This window comes from Culex quinquefasciatus, chromosome 2 (genome assembly GCF_015732765.1).
Source record: "Culex quinquefasciatus strain JHB chromosome 2, VPISU_Cqui_1.0_pri_paternal, whole genome shotgun sequence".
NCBI lineage: Eukaryota > Metazoa > Arthropoda > Insecta > Diptera > Culicidae > Culex > Culex quinquefasciatus.
In genome coordinates this window covers 65,251,667-65,268,293 of record NC_051862.1, presented here as the reverse complement: position 1 = coordinate 65,268,293, position 16,627 = coordinate 65,251,667, and the positions used below count along the sequence as shown (strand labels likewise).

General features: G+C 35.8%; 1 protein-coding gene across 2 annotated transcripts in view; it reads right to left on the bottom strand.

Moving 5' to 3' along the window:
• Positions 1-16,627, bottom strand: part of LOC6053965 (bestrophin-4) — a 33,454-nt gene that overhangs the window by 2,148 nt on the left and 14,679 nt on the right. The window contains exons 2-4 of one of the 2 annotated variants that reach the window (XM_038253438.1): positions 13,626-13,736; positions 8,225-8,396; positions 6,729-7,634 (exon numbers count right to left, since the gene is read on the bottom strand). In XM_038253438.1, coding sequence (XP_038109366.1) covers positions 6,729-7,634; positions 8,225-8,396; positions 13,626-13,736 — 1,189 coding nt within the window. The remainder of the gene's footprint in view (positions 1-6,728; positions 7,635-8,224; positions 8,397-13,625; positions 13,737-16,627) is intronic. The other variant, XM_038253439.1, reaches the window with a different exon arrangement.

Genomic DNA, 16,627 nt, shown 5'->3' with positions numbered 1-16,627 from the left:
TCGCATAATTGAATGCTCCATTTCAATTTGGGGGTTGTTTATACAAAAGAACTAGGAAAATGTTCACACATCAGTATCATGAGAAGCAATTTAAATCGATTTGGTAGGTATAAAGCAATCCGATGGTAAAATCGCATGCAAAAGCATGCACATCACATTCGTGAAAAATAGCAATTTCTATTACAAACTACATGTACAATTTTTGTAAACACAAAAAAATAGTTGCAACCGACGGGATTCGAACCCAGCACCAACAGTAATGGCTGGTGCCTTAGCCCACTCGGCCATAAGACCGATGTAAATGGAGAGGATAAACGCAAACATCAGCTTGACATTTCGGTCAAGTAGCTTTCCATACTGATGGGCTAAATACTTCGGGGTGTAATATTACATTACATTTCATAAAATAATGCAAAAAAAATTTCCATCCAGGACGTAGCTGGATTACTACTTTTTTTGCCTTTTTGGGATAAGAACTTTTCAAAAAAATAGAATTTTCAATCGAAAAAACTTAAGAGAAATATTTATAAGTACATCGTTTTCGATGGTAAATTTTCCGAATTTTAAAAATGGTAGTCATCATAATCTTTTTCATTGGTGTGGGACCATCCATAAACCACGTGGACACTTTAGGGGGAGGGGGTAAGCGAATGTCCACGCTCCATACAAAAAGTTTTTGTATGGACAATTGTCCACGAAGGGGGGGGGGGGGGTTGAGATTCCTAAAAAAGTGTCCACGTGGTTTATGGATGGTCCCTGTTTAAAATACTGAAACGGTAAACTTTATCAAAAGTTCTCGCAAGAAAAAATTATGGTTAAAAATATGTTTTTCGATTTTTTTCGAGTATTCTATTGACAATCACCAAATATTTCTAAAGACACCAAATCGATCTGAAAATGTCTTCTCTTGATAAGGATCTTGTTATTTTTTTAAATTTATTTCTTTAAAAAAAATCGATGATGCACAATTGCTTATTAAGACTTAAGGAAACGAATGACAATGTGCCAACAAACTATAAAAAATACAACATAAAGTCTATTTGCAAAATCTTAGAGAATTGCTCATGAGTGTTGTTGTTTTTTTCCTCTAATAACTCGTTGATAACGTGCAGTTAGTTGACAAATAAACCTTGGTTAGATGGTTAAATCGGGTAGTTTATAAAAAGTTCATTTAAGAGTTTGTACATTTGAAAGAAGTGTGTTTTAAAATTAAGATAACATTGCTGATATTATTGTTAACAACGATAAAGCTTACTTTTTCTGAGTCCTAAGACCCTTTGTACGACCACAAAGGGTTTACAATGGATTTATAAATCAATTTTAAAAAAATAACTAACGACCCATCCTGGCAGAAAATGTCCTACTTGACAACTCTTTCCAAGGGGACTATAGTTGATCCACCGTAAAATGTTGTCTTGTCATTTGTTTGCATTAACCCACCGGAGGTCGCGTACGTGTACTTTGTACACATTTTGTAAGGGCACTTGTAAGAAAGGCGAAAACACGCGACTTCCCGAAGGTTACGTTAAAAAAAGGGATAAGAAATGGTTTTAAAATGTGTGTGTTTTTATGCCTCTAGATCAGGGATGGAATAATCGCAAAAAAATCAATTTCGCTTGCGAACTTTCTTCACCCGCGAAAGAGAGAGGAGGCAAATCACGCAAACAAAAATCGTTCCCGAACTTCTCCAAGAAAATCAATCTGCTGAAGATTTTTTGTGAATTTCCTTGTTAGCACCACTTAAAAGTATTTATTTCACTTTGTTTACACACATTATTCATCAACAAAATGTGACAGGTCGTTTTTTGACGTGTGATGTTACACTTGCAAGTGTAGTAGTGAATAAGATGTTCCGCCGAATAATCAAGATGATGATTTTTTTAGGTTCCTTTTACCGATCTTTCGTGCGCGAGAGAGGAGAGCCAAGCTCCCTTTTGATTTTTTCTCTTGATGAACGTCCAATGATTTTCTTTTGATGATGATTATTCCATCGCTACTCTAGATAAAAATTCACTGAGATAAGGTTATAACCTTGCTCTAAAAATTAACTTTTAACAGAAAGCTCGAAGGCCAACCATCATGAATTCCGTCGACTCAGAATAATAAACTGAACAAAATGTCTGTGTGTGTATTAGGGTGCCCAGAAAAAATGACCCCCTGAAGTTGGTGAAAAAAATGTTTTTCATACAAAAATGACATTTTTAAATCGCTAATAACTTTTCAGGATGCCAAAACTCACTTATCGCTATGAAAAATATGTCCGGATCGATTAATCAAAAAACCTTGAAAATTTTAATGAAATTTAAAACAAATCCGCAATTTTCTTCTTTCCGCGATGGAATAATCATCATCAAAAGAAAATCATTTGATACTTTAGGCCGTTGCAAATATTTTTTGAAGTTTATGTCCCTCGGCTCTGACCAAAGCCGAGGGGGGGGGGGGGGGCAAAAAATAAAAAAATATAAAAATTGAAATTACAAGCCTAGGTTTCAACATTTGGATGAAAAAAGTGTTTCAAAATGCATTTTACAGGCGTACAGTTGCTTTCCAATCATTAGTTTTGGAAATATCGAGGTATTGACGTAATTTTTTTTTCGCAAAAAAAAACTTTTTGTGGGACATTGGCATTTCATGAAAATTCAAAATGTTTTCAAAGGAGTTCAAACATGCTTAATATGATTATAAACGCGGGAAATGCATTTTAACTGGTTTTCAGTTGATTAAACTTAAATTTTCATTAAAATTTTGAAGTTTTTCGAAAAAATATTTTTTTTTGCCCCCCGATTATTCAGGCCAACTTTGAAGGGGGGGGGGGGGGGACATAAACTTTGAAAAATATTTGCAACGGCCTATCAAGAGAAAAAAAACGAAGCGGAGCATGGCTCTCCTCTCTCGCGCACGAAAGATTGTCAAAAGGAATCTAAAAAAAATCAACATCTTGATAATTCGGCGGAGCATCTATTTCACTACTAACTTGCAGGTGTAACGTCACACGTCGAAAAATGATCTGTTACTTTTTGTAGATGGACAGTGTGTGTAAACAAAGCGAAATTAATAATTTTAAATGGTGCTGACAAGGAAATTCGCAAAAAATCATCAATACATCAAATTTTCTTGAGAAGTTCGGGAGCGATTTTCTTTTGTGTGATTCGCCTCCTCTCTCTTTTGCTGGTGAGAAAAGTTTTTTTTTTGCGATTATTCCATCCCTGATAAATGGTTAAAACTTTTCAATCCAAAATCACAAATTATTTACACTATTAACAATTAATACCAAATAATTTTCAACCTCTCTTTTTATTTTTTCACATATAAGCTACAAATGAAAGAGTACATAATAAAACCATTTATTGAACTAAAACTTATTTTAAGGTAAATAATACATTCAAGAAAAATCAACACTAACATCAAAATTTGATTATTCTTGGAGTGAAAAGTAAAGTCGTCTTCTTGAGTTTTGAGCCTGAAAAAAAGTTTTAATAAATTTAATATAATATTAACATTATATGAATGTAATTGTTCCAAACATTCAAATTTCAACAGTTCATCATAGTCCACTGCCGTTCTACGCATAATTGTCCCATGTTCAAAAAAGGGCAACTGAGAAAAATGCGATTGAAATTTTTCGATCGATTTCTGTGTTTCTACGCATAATTGTCCCGTGGGTCCCTATTCGCCCTATATGTCCCTAATCACCCCGGTTAACATTGTATCACCCTTAATTATAATCCTCTTGTAGGTGAACATGTAAACAAGATAAAATGCTTCGTAAAACTCATGATTTTGCGATAGAAAATACTTGGTGGGACAATTATGCGTAGAAGTACAACGATGGGACAAACAGACTTGGTGTTGTTTTTAATGATTTTCTGAACAAAGTACTAGATTTTATGTGTTTTTCTGAAAGTATACGTAAAACTAAACGATTGTGTCACGTTCCCCAGAAAACCCTTCCCCCGAAAACCATTCCCCAGAAAACCATTCCCCAGAAAAGTTTCTTTCTCGAAAAATCAAAGTAGTTTCAAATATTGGTTTGTTTGAAATTTCTTAGAAAATATAAAAATTAGACAAGGTTATTTTATCCATGCCAAGAAATTTTCCTTTTTTGACAACAATTCTTGAGAAAATAACAGAAAATGTTAATTCGGCTTATGACTCGTTCTATTATTCTAAGAAATTTTCCCCTTCTTTTTCAGTCATGTTAAATTTGTTATACAAATGCCGAATATTTTTTATTTCTTGCTTTCCGTGAATGCTATTTTTATTTTGCAAAGAAGAAAAATGTTTGTTAAAATTAAAATATGATTATGGGTGTCATTGGTATAATTCCATTTGACATATTGGACCTTTGGCATATTGCTCATTTTGCATGATGATTTAAATTTTCTAAATTTGATTTAAGGTGACAAAATTTTATTTATCATTTTTGGAAGAAGAAAACTTTCTTGACTTACAATAACTGACTAATTTTTCCTTCTTTTAAGGTCTTCTGACACAAGTTGAATTTCACCTTCTTTAAAGAAGGGAAAAATGTCTTGACTTGTGATATCTGCTAACAGAAGTTGAATTTTCGCTTTAAAGTTTTTTTCTCTTGTATTCTTTCTTGTTTCCATAAGGAAAAACTCTCTTGACAAAATACTTGATCACTTACACAACTTTTTAAATTTGTTATCACTAGATAACAAATTTAAAAAGTTGTGTAAGTGATCAAGTATTTTTTTTCCCTTACTTAAAGAAGGGAAAATTAAACCCGTGTCAGCAGTTATAATAACAAGGCTATAAATTTTTCCCTTCCTTAAAGAAGGGAAAACTCTCCTCCCTTTTAAAGGTAAAATTCAACTTGTATCAGTCAGTAAAGTTTTTCTTTCTTTAAAGAAGGGAAAACTTTCTAGCCTTGTAATAACTGCTGACACAAGTTAACGTGATGATTATTGCACTCGAGCGTAATATTTCAATCTTTATTTCTCGCATCACGTTCGAGAATTTTCGATCTAAATATTATGATCATAATTTGTCATTGGTAAGTCAAAAAGTCAAATTAAAAACATTTTCAAAATTCTCAAAAAAAAAATCAAAAAGTTTGGAATTCAAAAATCAAAATTAAAGAGAAAATAAATTTTAAATTTAAAAAAAAATCAAAGATTATGATTTTTTTTTTAGCTTTTTGAAAATTTGAAATTATGGAATTTTGACTTTTTTGAAATTTTTGGAAATTTGGAAAATTTAGAAAATTTTGAAAACATTCAGAAATTTTGAAAATTTTGGATTTTTTTTTAATTTTGGAAATAATTATAATCACCACGATAAATATTTCTGGGGTACATTCTGGGGAATGGTTTTCTGGGGAATAATACATTCTGGGAAATGGTTATCTGGGGAATGGTTCATTCTGGGAAATGGTATTCGGGGGAATGGTTTTCTGGGGAACGTGACACAATCAACTAAACTTAAAAATGATAAAAAGTTAGAATCGTCCAAAAATGACATGGGACAATTATGCGTAGAACGGCTGTCCAGGTCTTGAAAAAGTTTTCAACCCGCAAACGCAAAACCCCTCCCCCCACTTCGTAACAAAAAACAAAAACGCTCCAGGGAAGAACAACTTTTTTATGTTGTGGCCTTCTTACATCCTCCCTATAAAGGAAAATATGTTATCATCTCTTTTTCATGTTCCTAAATTTGAGAAACTATGTTAATATTATTTCTGTACAAGTTAGTACCATCGTTATCCCTCACTGTCATGAGGCCACATATCTACATTATTTATCACAAATAATTATCCACGAGTCATTAGAGGGAAAAAGCACACACAAAACTACGCGTTGGCTGCGGAGGAGGAAAGCTTCACAAAGGTCACAAATTCTACGCGCATCTCGTTATCTCAATCCGGCGCGATACGTGCCACTTCGAAAGCATTCTCGGCGTCTTCGTCGGGTCACCAAAAACTGGTTATCTGGTTAGGTTGTTAAAATCGTGTTCTCGATGGTTGCAATATCAACAGTTTGTTGTACCGTTAATTGGTGTGTTTAGTGCAGTGAAAACTACTGTGTGAACGTGCACCACCTTGAACGTTTTCCACATGGCGACCCCGCCGCCTACTTGGGTTGGCGGCAAAATTTATCTAATCAGCAGTGCCAATTTTCAATTCGATTGAACGAGGAGAACCGGTGACGCCACGTGGAACATCTGCGGTGCACGCGAGCGTAATTATAATAAGTTAATTTATGAGGTGTGTGTGTGTTTTTGTTTGAAGTACTCTCAATGAGAGAGATTTCACCAGATTAGTAAGCGAGTGCTCGGGTTTTGGACGTGCGCAACTTGTGAACGATACAGGACGCGTTGATTTCGATAACTGGTTCCAATTGAACTGTAAAATAAATAGTAAAGGTTCAAATTGAAATTAAAAAGAGAGAGAGATATTTTTTTTGGGAAGCGGCTTTCTACGGACGACAATCAACTGCTGCTGGCGTCACTATGCTAAGAAAATGTGTGTAAATTACGGTTATCACAGACATTGTTTATCCTTCCACCGTTAACAGAGGGATTCGGTTAAGGTTTTCAGGCATGTTGAGAAAGTGCGCGAATTGTTTTTGCAAGGAATAATTTGGATAGATCTGCACTTGCTCAACATGCCAAGCCGATTATACTAAGTAAAGTGAAGTAAAAGGTAAGATAAAATGGGCAAAAATTGAACAGATGTTCACGCTCTGCTCAAGCACTCGTTCGCTAACCTCGTCGTCGAGCATACCCTGCTGTTCAGCAGAAGGATATGCCGCATAGTCATAGTTTTGACCTCTTTTACCGACCATTTCGTCTACCCGCACGGAGGACGGTATCACCGGGATCACTTCGGCGCCCTTCCGCGACACCTCGATGTTGGCCGTCGAAGGCTGCGGTTCCTCCTCTTTGTACTCAGCCGAAGCGACCGTGTGGGGCAGTTCGATCGGCAGCACATCGTCCCAGTACTGATCCTTGACCAGCGTCGGATGCTCGTGGTGCATTTCGTCCACGATCAGGTACGCCACCTGGATGTTCCGGTCCACCATCCAGTTCACCTCGAAGTCATCGTCATCCTCCCCGAACGGATTGATCAACGACTCGGCCACCTTCAACCATCCCATATAGAAGAAGAACTGCAGCGTCGTAAAGATCGGGAAGTACTGGTCAATCTTCACCACCACCCCATGGCCCACGTCCTTCGTCTCGATCCACTGCTGGCCCATGACCGACGTCAGGAAGAACGAATACACGGCCAGCGTCACCACCTGGGTGTAAACCAGCGGCACGCTGATCGTGTCGTACGAAATCAGCAACCCGCACTGACCCCGAAACTTGTTCAGCTCGTCGATGATCGTCTTCACGGCGAAATCGTCCCGGCATCGGCCCTCCTTCCGTGCCCGCGTCACAATACTGGCCGCCCACACGATCGGCAGCCAGTGCTTCGAGTGGCGCGGGAACTTCTCGTTTAGATCCTGCATGATCTTGTGCTCGTTCTCGTTAAGCAGACCCGCCTCCACCAGGTGGTCGATCGTGGGAAAGCGCTTCTTCACGCGCGGCGAAATGTTCGTGAGGACCATCGTCAGGCAGAGGCACACGTACCGCATGATCGTCCGCCGCATCACGCGACCTCGTTCGTCCTGGGTGGGAGAAAAGGAAAATTTGTTTTTTTCATGAAACGTTTTAAATTCGCGATCGTATTTTTAGTTGGTAAAAAGTAATCAATGGCATAAAAATTACTTTTGAAAAACATAAAAAAAAAGCAAAACAATGATCTACCCATGAATCACTAACCCACTTTAGCTAATGTCGTTGACCTATGCAACAACCTATGAAGCATCGCAATTACACCATCCCTATCAGCTGTAACTACCAGCAAAACCCAAGCTAAACTCAGTGGCTCGCGGAAGCTCTAGCATTTCCGATTGCAACAGCAGCACCAAATGGCTTGCATTATTGAAAGGAGGAGCGCTCGCGTTCGCGGTAGAACGGCGCCAGCCAGGCTGTGTTGAATGGGGTGGGGTTATGTTCTATACTTTATTGTTAGCTAGCTTTATCGTGCGATTCTTGTCTCTGTTTGAACAGGGCTAAAAGGGGTGAGGATTTGCGAGCATAAATCACAAGCTTTTCGTCACTAGCGCGGCTACCCACGTCTTCTTCTTTTTGCAAAACGAATGACTTAATTTATCCTGAGTGGGAAGGACGATTCGAGTGTAATTCCATGACTCACCTGACCGTGAATGTTGGCACTGACGAAGACGGCGATCGGGTCCGGCCACGGGATGCTGGTATACTGGTTCCACCACCGGGTCATCACGATCGTGACGTAGAAACCCAGCACGAACGAAAGTGGAATGAGGTTGCTGTAGGTGGCACAGTAGCGGACAATGTCCTCGAAGATTCTGGAAAAGAGGATTGTTGCATGGTATTATTTTCTTTATTTATGTTTTTCTGATTTCAGTTTAGGGCCTAAAAAATGTTTTCAAACGGTGAAAACAATTAAACTCAAGCTTATTTATGGTTTCGTGAGTAGTCTGAGAATTTATTTTTGTGAAATTTTCAGTTGTCAGTATCCTTATTGTGAGAGGTCTCAATTGGACTATTTCAAATTTATTAAATTTGTATTTTCTTCAGCCATTATTCTCTATATAGAGTCATATATTCTCTTCAGAGATAAAAAATAAAAAAAAAAAGATGAGGCAAAATTATTATGATGCTCTTGTAAATTGTTGAAATCAACAATAATTTAATACAATAGTATAATACTAACATTTCAAAAGGGCAAAACATTCAATATTACGCCCTTTTGGGATGTTATTCTTGATTTAAATAAAATTAAAATGTCCTGTTTTTTAATCATTGCATGGAAATATCTCAGCAACTAAGGGTCGTATCAACAAAGTTCAAAGTAGCAAAATATAGAGAATTTTCTCAGCTTTTCAAAAATATCTTTTTACAGAGTGGGTCCTAATTTTAAAAAAATAATAACTGCAACTATTTTCAAAAAGTTACCTGAAAAAAGGCTTTAGCTTGAAAACGGCGCACTTTATCAAAATTCCACTAAAGTATGTACTTTTTGGTTGCAAATTAAATTTTACATTGAAAATGAAGTTGAAAATTTTTTGCGACCAATATTTCAATTTTTTGAAAAAAAAATGATTCAAAAATTCATAACTCGATCAAGAATTTTTTGACCATTCTGGAAATTTCTGAAAAGTTGGCATTTGATGTCCCCTAAAACGTATCACAAAATGAAAAAAAAAATAAAAATATTTTTTTTTTGCAAATCAAGTTTTAGTGACAAAAATTGAAATTAAAAATCACCCAATTTTTTTTACCGTGTATCATATTTTTTCAATGTTGTCCTTATCCATACCTGTGCCGAAGACACTAAATCGATCAAAAAATCCTTCCATAGAACAGATTTTCGAAATTTTCATAAATCACAGCTGACAGCTGCCTAATTTGTATGGAAAATTATATGGACAAACTAATGATGCTTCTTTGGACATGCACCAAAAAAGTTTCAGCCGGATTAAAAAATACAAAAAAAAATCAAATGACCGAAATCTCAGAGAATTGCTCAAATAGATTCTACAGCACGAGTCATACATGAGCAATTCTCTAATCTCAATTTTGCAAAATCGGTATTTTTTTATTTTCGAGATTTTTTTTATGTTTTAGAGGACCAAAACCCGAAACTTTTTAGCCATAGAAAAGTATGGTCAAAAAGTTTGCCTCCAAGTTATGATTTTTTGAAAAAATAGTAATTTTTAAAAAACAAAACTAATTCTATGCATAACATAACAAGCTCCGTTTCATTTTTTAACATTGAAAATCAGACCATTAGTCGCTGAGACATCGGCATTAGAAAATGGAGGGTTGTTTAGGCTAGACTTGGAAAACTTCAATTTTCCTACTTCTTTTTTTTATGCCGCTATATCTCAGTAATCAGAGGTCTAATCTTCAATGTATCTTAGACAATTTTATAGCAAATTTTCTGCCCTTTCAAAAAACAAATCAGAAGTGATAACTCATGGTAACTATTTTTTAAATCGAAAAATTGCAAATATTTCTCTAAAATCAAACTGGCTTTATCTTCAAAATTCGATTTCGATTTCAAATTCAGATTTACATAAAAAATGCGGTCAAAAAACTTTATGTGTAAAATTTAGATTTTTTCCAAAAACCTTTTTTTTAAATTTTGATTTCCTAAACATATTAAAAAATCTCGAAAATAAAAAAACGGGAAATTTAGTTTTTGTGAAAAAAAATGATACTAAAAAAACGGCTTTTTTCTGTATATTCCTCAACAATACCAACAACTTTGCCGAAGACAACAAAATGATCAGAAAAATCCCCAAAAGTTACAGATTTTCGAATATTTACGTACCATTTTCGTATGGTCAGCTGTAGAGGTGGGCAAAAATAGAGCGAGCCGCTCAAGAGCCGGTTCACTAAAAAGAGCGAGCAAACCATGGCTCACAAAGAAACACCGGTCTTTTGAAAAAAAAAAAACGTTCCAAGATGGAATGTTTTCAAACATGTTATAAATATAATTTATTGAATTTTCAACAATTTGTAGTATTAAATTTTTGATTGAGAATTGAAAATGCAACTTCATGTATTTCAATGCTTATAAAAAAATAATCCCAAAGTCCCACGGTATAAATTTTCAAGTTCTTTAGATAAAAAACGGCAGGTTAAAGAGGGGCTTTTCCCGACATTTTGAGAGCTGAACCGTCATATTTCATTGGGGTGTCTAATGCAACTTTATCACCAATATATATTGAATGCCTCTAAATAACATTGATTCCCATATTTGAAAACCACTTCAGTTTTCAAACTCATATTTTCAGTTTTAGGGTAGGGTAGTCATCAATGAGACACTTTTGGTTTTTAAACTTCAACGATTTTTTTTATTTTTTTCATTAGCATATTTTGAAGAGCTTTTTGTTGCATTTTTATTCTTTTAGTTTGTTGTAACATTGACCAAAATATGAGATCGATCTGACGTCTACAGCCAGAGTTATTCAACTGTCTCATTGTAGACGCACTTGGCAGGAACAATGAGACAGCTGGGGAACAATGAGACACTCTACAACAATCAATACTTTTCTAGTAAACATCATGTTTTTGTATTGTTCCATTGCAGCTGACTTGCTTTGAACATTTTCAAGCAATTTTGTCAACATGAAACTTCAATTAACAAAAGTTATATTAAAAAGTATTCAAATTTTGTAAAATTCCTATATTTTATCAAATAACTTTATATTTTTGGTTAAATGTAGTTCAAACTCAATAAATATTCCAAAAATCACTTCCAATTCATGTTTTGGAAGATTTCCATAGATTTTGAAAAGTTTAATGAAGAAAAATCAAAGTGTCTCATTGTTACCCATGGGTCGAAATGAGTGGGGAACAATGAGACAGCCCTGGATTCTGGGTACAGTCATCCCACATATTCGGAACACCCACAAATTCGGAACACTTTTGTGGTAATTTGTCAATAGAATGCAAAATGCAACTTTTCTGCCGACTCTGCTATTTTTAAGGCCTTTAATTGGACATTCTCTTGCTATTTCACCAGTAAAAGTAATACTTTTCAAACAAAAACTGCATTTCAAGACTATTTTATCCAGAGCAGCAAAATACTGCCTCCAAATTGCCCGTTCCATGATTGTGGGATGTTATTGTGTCTCCCACAATTGTGAAACACCTGAATTTAACTGATATTTTCAAAAAAAAAGTTATCAGACCATTCATAAAACATCACTAACCATGAGTTATATTGGTTTCAGAGTGCAAAGTCATTATTTTGTAAAAAATATGTACACCTGGAGAGAAAAAAAGTTTGTTTACGTCGTAAGAAAAAAGTGTTCCGAATTTGTGGATTTCAATGGTCAATGTTTTTCTTCGAAAACTTGATATAAATCGTAAAAATGTACAGCCGGTCTATACATCAATCGAAAGATCGCAAGAAAAGCTTTCACATGAAGGTAAAAGCAAATCATTATGTTCAATTATCGATTTTATATGATTTATTGAACATTGGCCGATCTGTATACTGTTCCGAATATGAGGGATGAGTGTATATTCTAATTTTTGGTCAAACCTAATAAAAGGACATTGTAGCCCAACTCATGCCCTGTGAAATGACGAAAGAAATTTGGAGAAATGTTAGTTTTGGTGTAATAGGCAGCCTACGAGCGAAAAAGTACTTTTTGTCCAAAATTTACTTTTACACCCCGTAATCAAATATTTATGAATAACTTTCCAAGGGAGCGTCCATAACCAAAGCCACTATTATGGCAGACTACTCTACCCTATATTTATTTTTCCTTGAAATTCCAAAAGTAAATGATTTTCCAAACAAAATGAAAAAACTTTTAAATTGTACAACTGAACATACATTAAAGTATTACTCGAAAACAAATTTGATTATTTCAGTTTGCTTAACCTGTAAAATATTGCCAAAAGTCAGCTAAATAGCTTAGCGATTTTGGGTCCGATTAAACTTTAGCGTTTATAGACTTTATCGATTAAATCAGAACGTTAAAAAAAGTTCACAGAATTTTTATCGAAATAAAATATCAGTATTAGTTCAATTTTGGCAAAAATAATCGCAATTTTAAAAAACAGCAATTTCTCCAAAATTCAAGATTTAAGTTTGGATGCCATTCAATTACTAGAACGTTGAGGTTCGAGTAGAAAGCTTGAAATTGAGACCGCCAAGACCTGTGGTCATCAAATAATTTATAAAAGTCCATTGTGAAATAACTTTAAAATCACACCATTCTTAAAAAAAACCTTTTCCTCTAAATTTTGAAAAGAGCGAAAGAGCCGTTCAAAAGAGTGGCTCTTTTTAATGAGTGAACGAAAATGAGCGGCTCCTAAAAAGAGCGGTTTTGCCCACATCTAGACAGCTGCCAAAATTGTTTGTATTTGTTTGTATTGTATTTTGGCAATTGTTAGTACCGTAAACTGGGGTCAATCGGGACACATGGGGCGAATTGGGACAGCAGTTTTAACCATGTTGGAGCACAATATTTTGATTTTTCTGGTTAGTTTCGGTTAGAACAGACTTAGACCAACAAAATGTGTACATCCATTTCCAAATATAAAAGCTTTAAGTGCTCTAAAAACTGCTGTCCCTATTCAGACTGAAGTCCCGATTCGCCCCAGATTACGGTAGTAACAGAATTGTAATTATGTATAAAGCTTTTTATTATACTTTTTGTTGTAAATTTGGTAAAGTTTTGCTTGAAATTTTGTACTTTTTTTATTTGTTCAATAGTTTTTTTGTTTTTGTTTATTTTGTTTGGACTCTTTTTTGAGAATCTGTAACCCCCCCCCCCCCCCTCCCCCTCCCCCTTCGTGGACAATTGTCCATACCAAAAATAACTTTTTTGTATGGATCGTGGACAATCGCCATTCCACCCCCACCCCCCCCCTAAAGTGTCCACGTTGTTTATAACTCAATATTCAAATATTGATTTTTAAACATTTTTATTCTGTTGACCCGAAAAATCAGGGATTGTTTGATAAGCACTTTTCCCAAACTATAATATGAGATGTCTCGAAAATACTTGACAATTTCTAAAAACATCAAAAAATCATGCAATACTCACTTTTTCTGATCCTCGTTTAATACTAATCGGTACGTAATATTCAGCATATAATAGAGCAGTAAGAAACAGCTGAGATCTAGCCACACGAGCTTGTAAATACTGCCGCGCCATCTGGAAAGAGTCAAAAACGGGGAGAGAGAGAGAAGAAAAATCAATTTAATATATTTACTACCCACTTAAATCGATAGCTGTCCGAGTAGAGAGAATCGGCTTGAATGCGTGAATGTCGCACAGTTTCCACCAGCAGCCCTTGAATGGGGTTGACCCTCGGAAGTAATGGAACTGGCGGCGGCTCCACTTTCAAGTGACTTTTAGACACTTCATGCTGAATGAACCAACTGTTGTTGTGCACAGCAAAAAAAAAAATGTTTTTTTGGGAATTCGCTAAATTATTTGATAAAAAAAAACCTAATTGCTTTTCCAAAAAAGTTTGTTCTATTTACTATCGATTTTTTACAGTGTTCCTTGGCTTGGCGAAAAGTTAAAATCGATTTTCAAAAACTCGCGTGACCGAAACGTGCAACCCCGGCTTTTCAGCTACGCGGCCAAGGCGTTTTGCCAACACCGCGGACACTTTGTTTACAACCAGCCACTCTGGTGTATTTACGCCAAATAATTGGGCTTCTTTTTGGTTTTTTTTTTCGTTCAGCCGGATGGTGGGATTACCCCAGCTGAACGGAATTCACGGCCGCCACGTCACGCAGGGCCAAGCCGCCAGAGTAAACGGACTAATGAACTATGGAGGATGTTACGTCACCCTTTTGCCGGCAAATCAACTTGTCCGGTTAGAACGAAGAGACTGATGAGATGGCGTAATGTTCATTCATAATATTGTGGTGGTGTGATATGGAATGGAATGATGGGAATGAATAACAAAAATAATCAAATATTTGACGACCTAAGCGCGAAAGTTATGCGTGTGTTTTTTTTTGCCTTTTTGGCTAATGAAAATAAGATTGACACGCGAGATTTACTTTGAGGTACTCCTCAAATAAAGGACGTGATTGTCGCCATTGAGACGATTTTGGTTGTGTAAATATTTCAGGCTTAGTTGGCCTAAAATAAGTTTACCAGTATTGACTTCAACTGAAAACAATTTGAAATGCATTTTCCTGCGTAAATATTTTTTTTTGAGTCAAATAATTTACACAGTAAAAAAAATCATGGTAACATTACATTATGGGAAGGGGTACATCTTTTATGTCAGAAAAAATGTGCAATTTTACCTCTGAAAAGGTGTAATTTTACCATTTTTCTGGTGTAATGAAACTTTTTCAGCATAAATTGAAGAAAAATTACACCATAAAAGAGGTAATATTTAACCTTCCAAAATTACACCTTTCGAATTTGCACATTTTTTTAACAGTGTACAGTGGGCTCGGTTATCCGAAGGCCTTGGAAATTTTAACTTCGGATTATCGAATTTTCGGATAATCAAATCGAGAAAAAAAATATTTTTTTCGTCGTAATTTTTTTGTCGAGCTTAAGAGCGAGTTTTTCACCGATGTGAAACTGGTCGTATCGAGGTGCTCCGATTTGGATGAAACTTTCAGCGTTTGTTTGTCTATACATGAGATGAACTCATGCCAAATATGAGCCCTCTACGACAATGGGAAGTGGGGTAAAACGGGCATTGAAGTTTGAGGTCCAAAACACATGAAAAATCTTAAAATTGCTCTCATTTCCGTAAAACTTCATCAATTCCAACTCTCTTAGATGCATTCAAAAGGTCTTTTGAAGACCTTCAAATGTGCTATAGGCATCCAGGATTGGTTTGACTTTTTCTCATAGCTTTTGCAAATTACTGTTAAAAATTTATTTTTTTAAAACCTTAATAACTTTTGGCAACAGCCTCCAACACCCATACTCCCATTGCTCAAAAGTTAGGGAATTTCATGGACTATAAGCCTACGGTATTAACTTTTTGGCCAATCGCAGTTTTTCTCATAGTTTTACGATTTTTCTAGAACAAACATTTTACAACGTTAGTTTTTGCTCTGTAGGCCAAGAAGACGGCACTTTTTGGTCTCAATTTTGTCATATTCGGAATCCTCAGAAAATTTTACATTAGATTGAGGTGTTGGAATTTTGAATTTGATTGGAAAAAATGCCATTTAGAATTAATTAAAATATTATTTAGAATATTGTCGGATTAGGGGCAGGGGTGCATGGAGCGCGAACAAGAGCTGATTCAGCGACAATCATGGGTTGTAACAATCTGCGATCGTAACAACCTCTGACTGAAAGTTTATTTTTAATCTCGAGAGAGAAAACCCTCATGACTCTCTCGAGTCGTCTCTTGTAACAACCCGCGACTCAACTTTTGCTGTCGCACAGAGAGCGCTACCGATTGCTTTTCCTAGCAATCACTGAAGGTGGAACCCAGTGAGCGCCGGGGTGGTCTTGTCGGCGCGAATTTCCTCATTGGTTACTGTGATTTGCGCGCCACGTGTTTTCTTTTTGCTTGCTTACGCAATGCAATTCTAGCAAGAGTTTCAATGTTTCTTTTGAAAGCTTCTATAAGAAATTGGTTTGCTTGTTTACAGGACATATAAAAAACCTCACGATTTTTATGCAATATTCTTGAAAAAGGCGAGAAAAGATAACTTTTAAACAGCACCAAGGAACGAATTCAGTGTACAGGGTGTATTTTATAGCACATGTTAGCCTTTCGGAAGCCTACAAACCTCGTGGCTCGTGGTCATGACCACTTATAGTACCAATGGCTAGCATCTTGTATTTTGATACAGACTTTCACACCCGGGTCACCTAAGTGTGAAAGTATGGTTCGGGGAGATGAAGCCGAATTCTTGCGCCAAAAACAACTTATTGCTTTAAAGATTTCCAAAACGATCTTTAAAAATCCCCTTCCCAAATATTTGAACCCTAGCATTGTTGTTAAATTAGAGGCATTTAAACTATTCTCAGTATCGTACATATCAATTTATCAAAAAGACGAAGTTTAAAGTTGTGACCATTTGATGCAAATCTACACTCAAAGT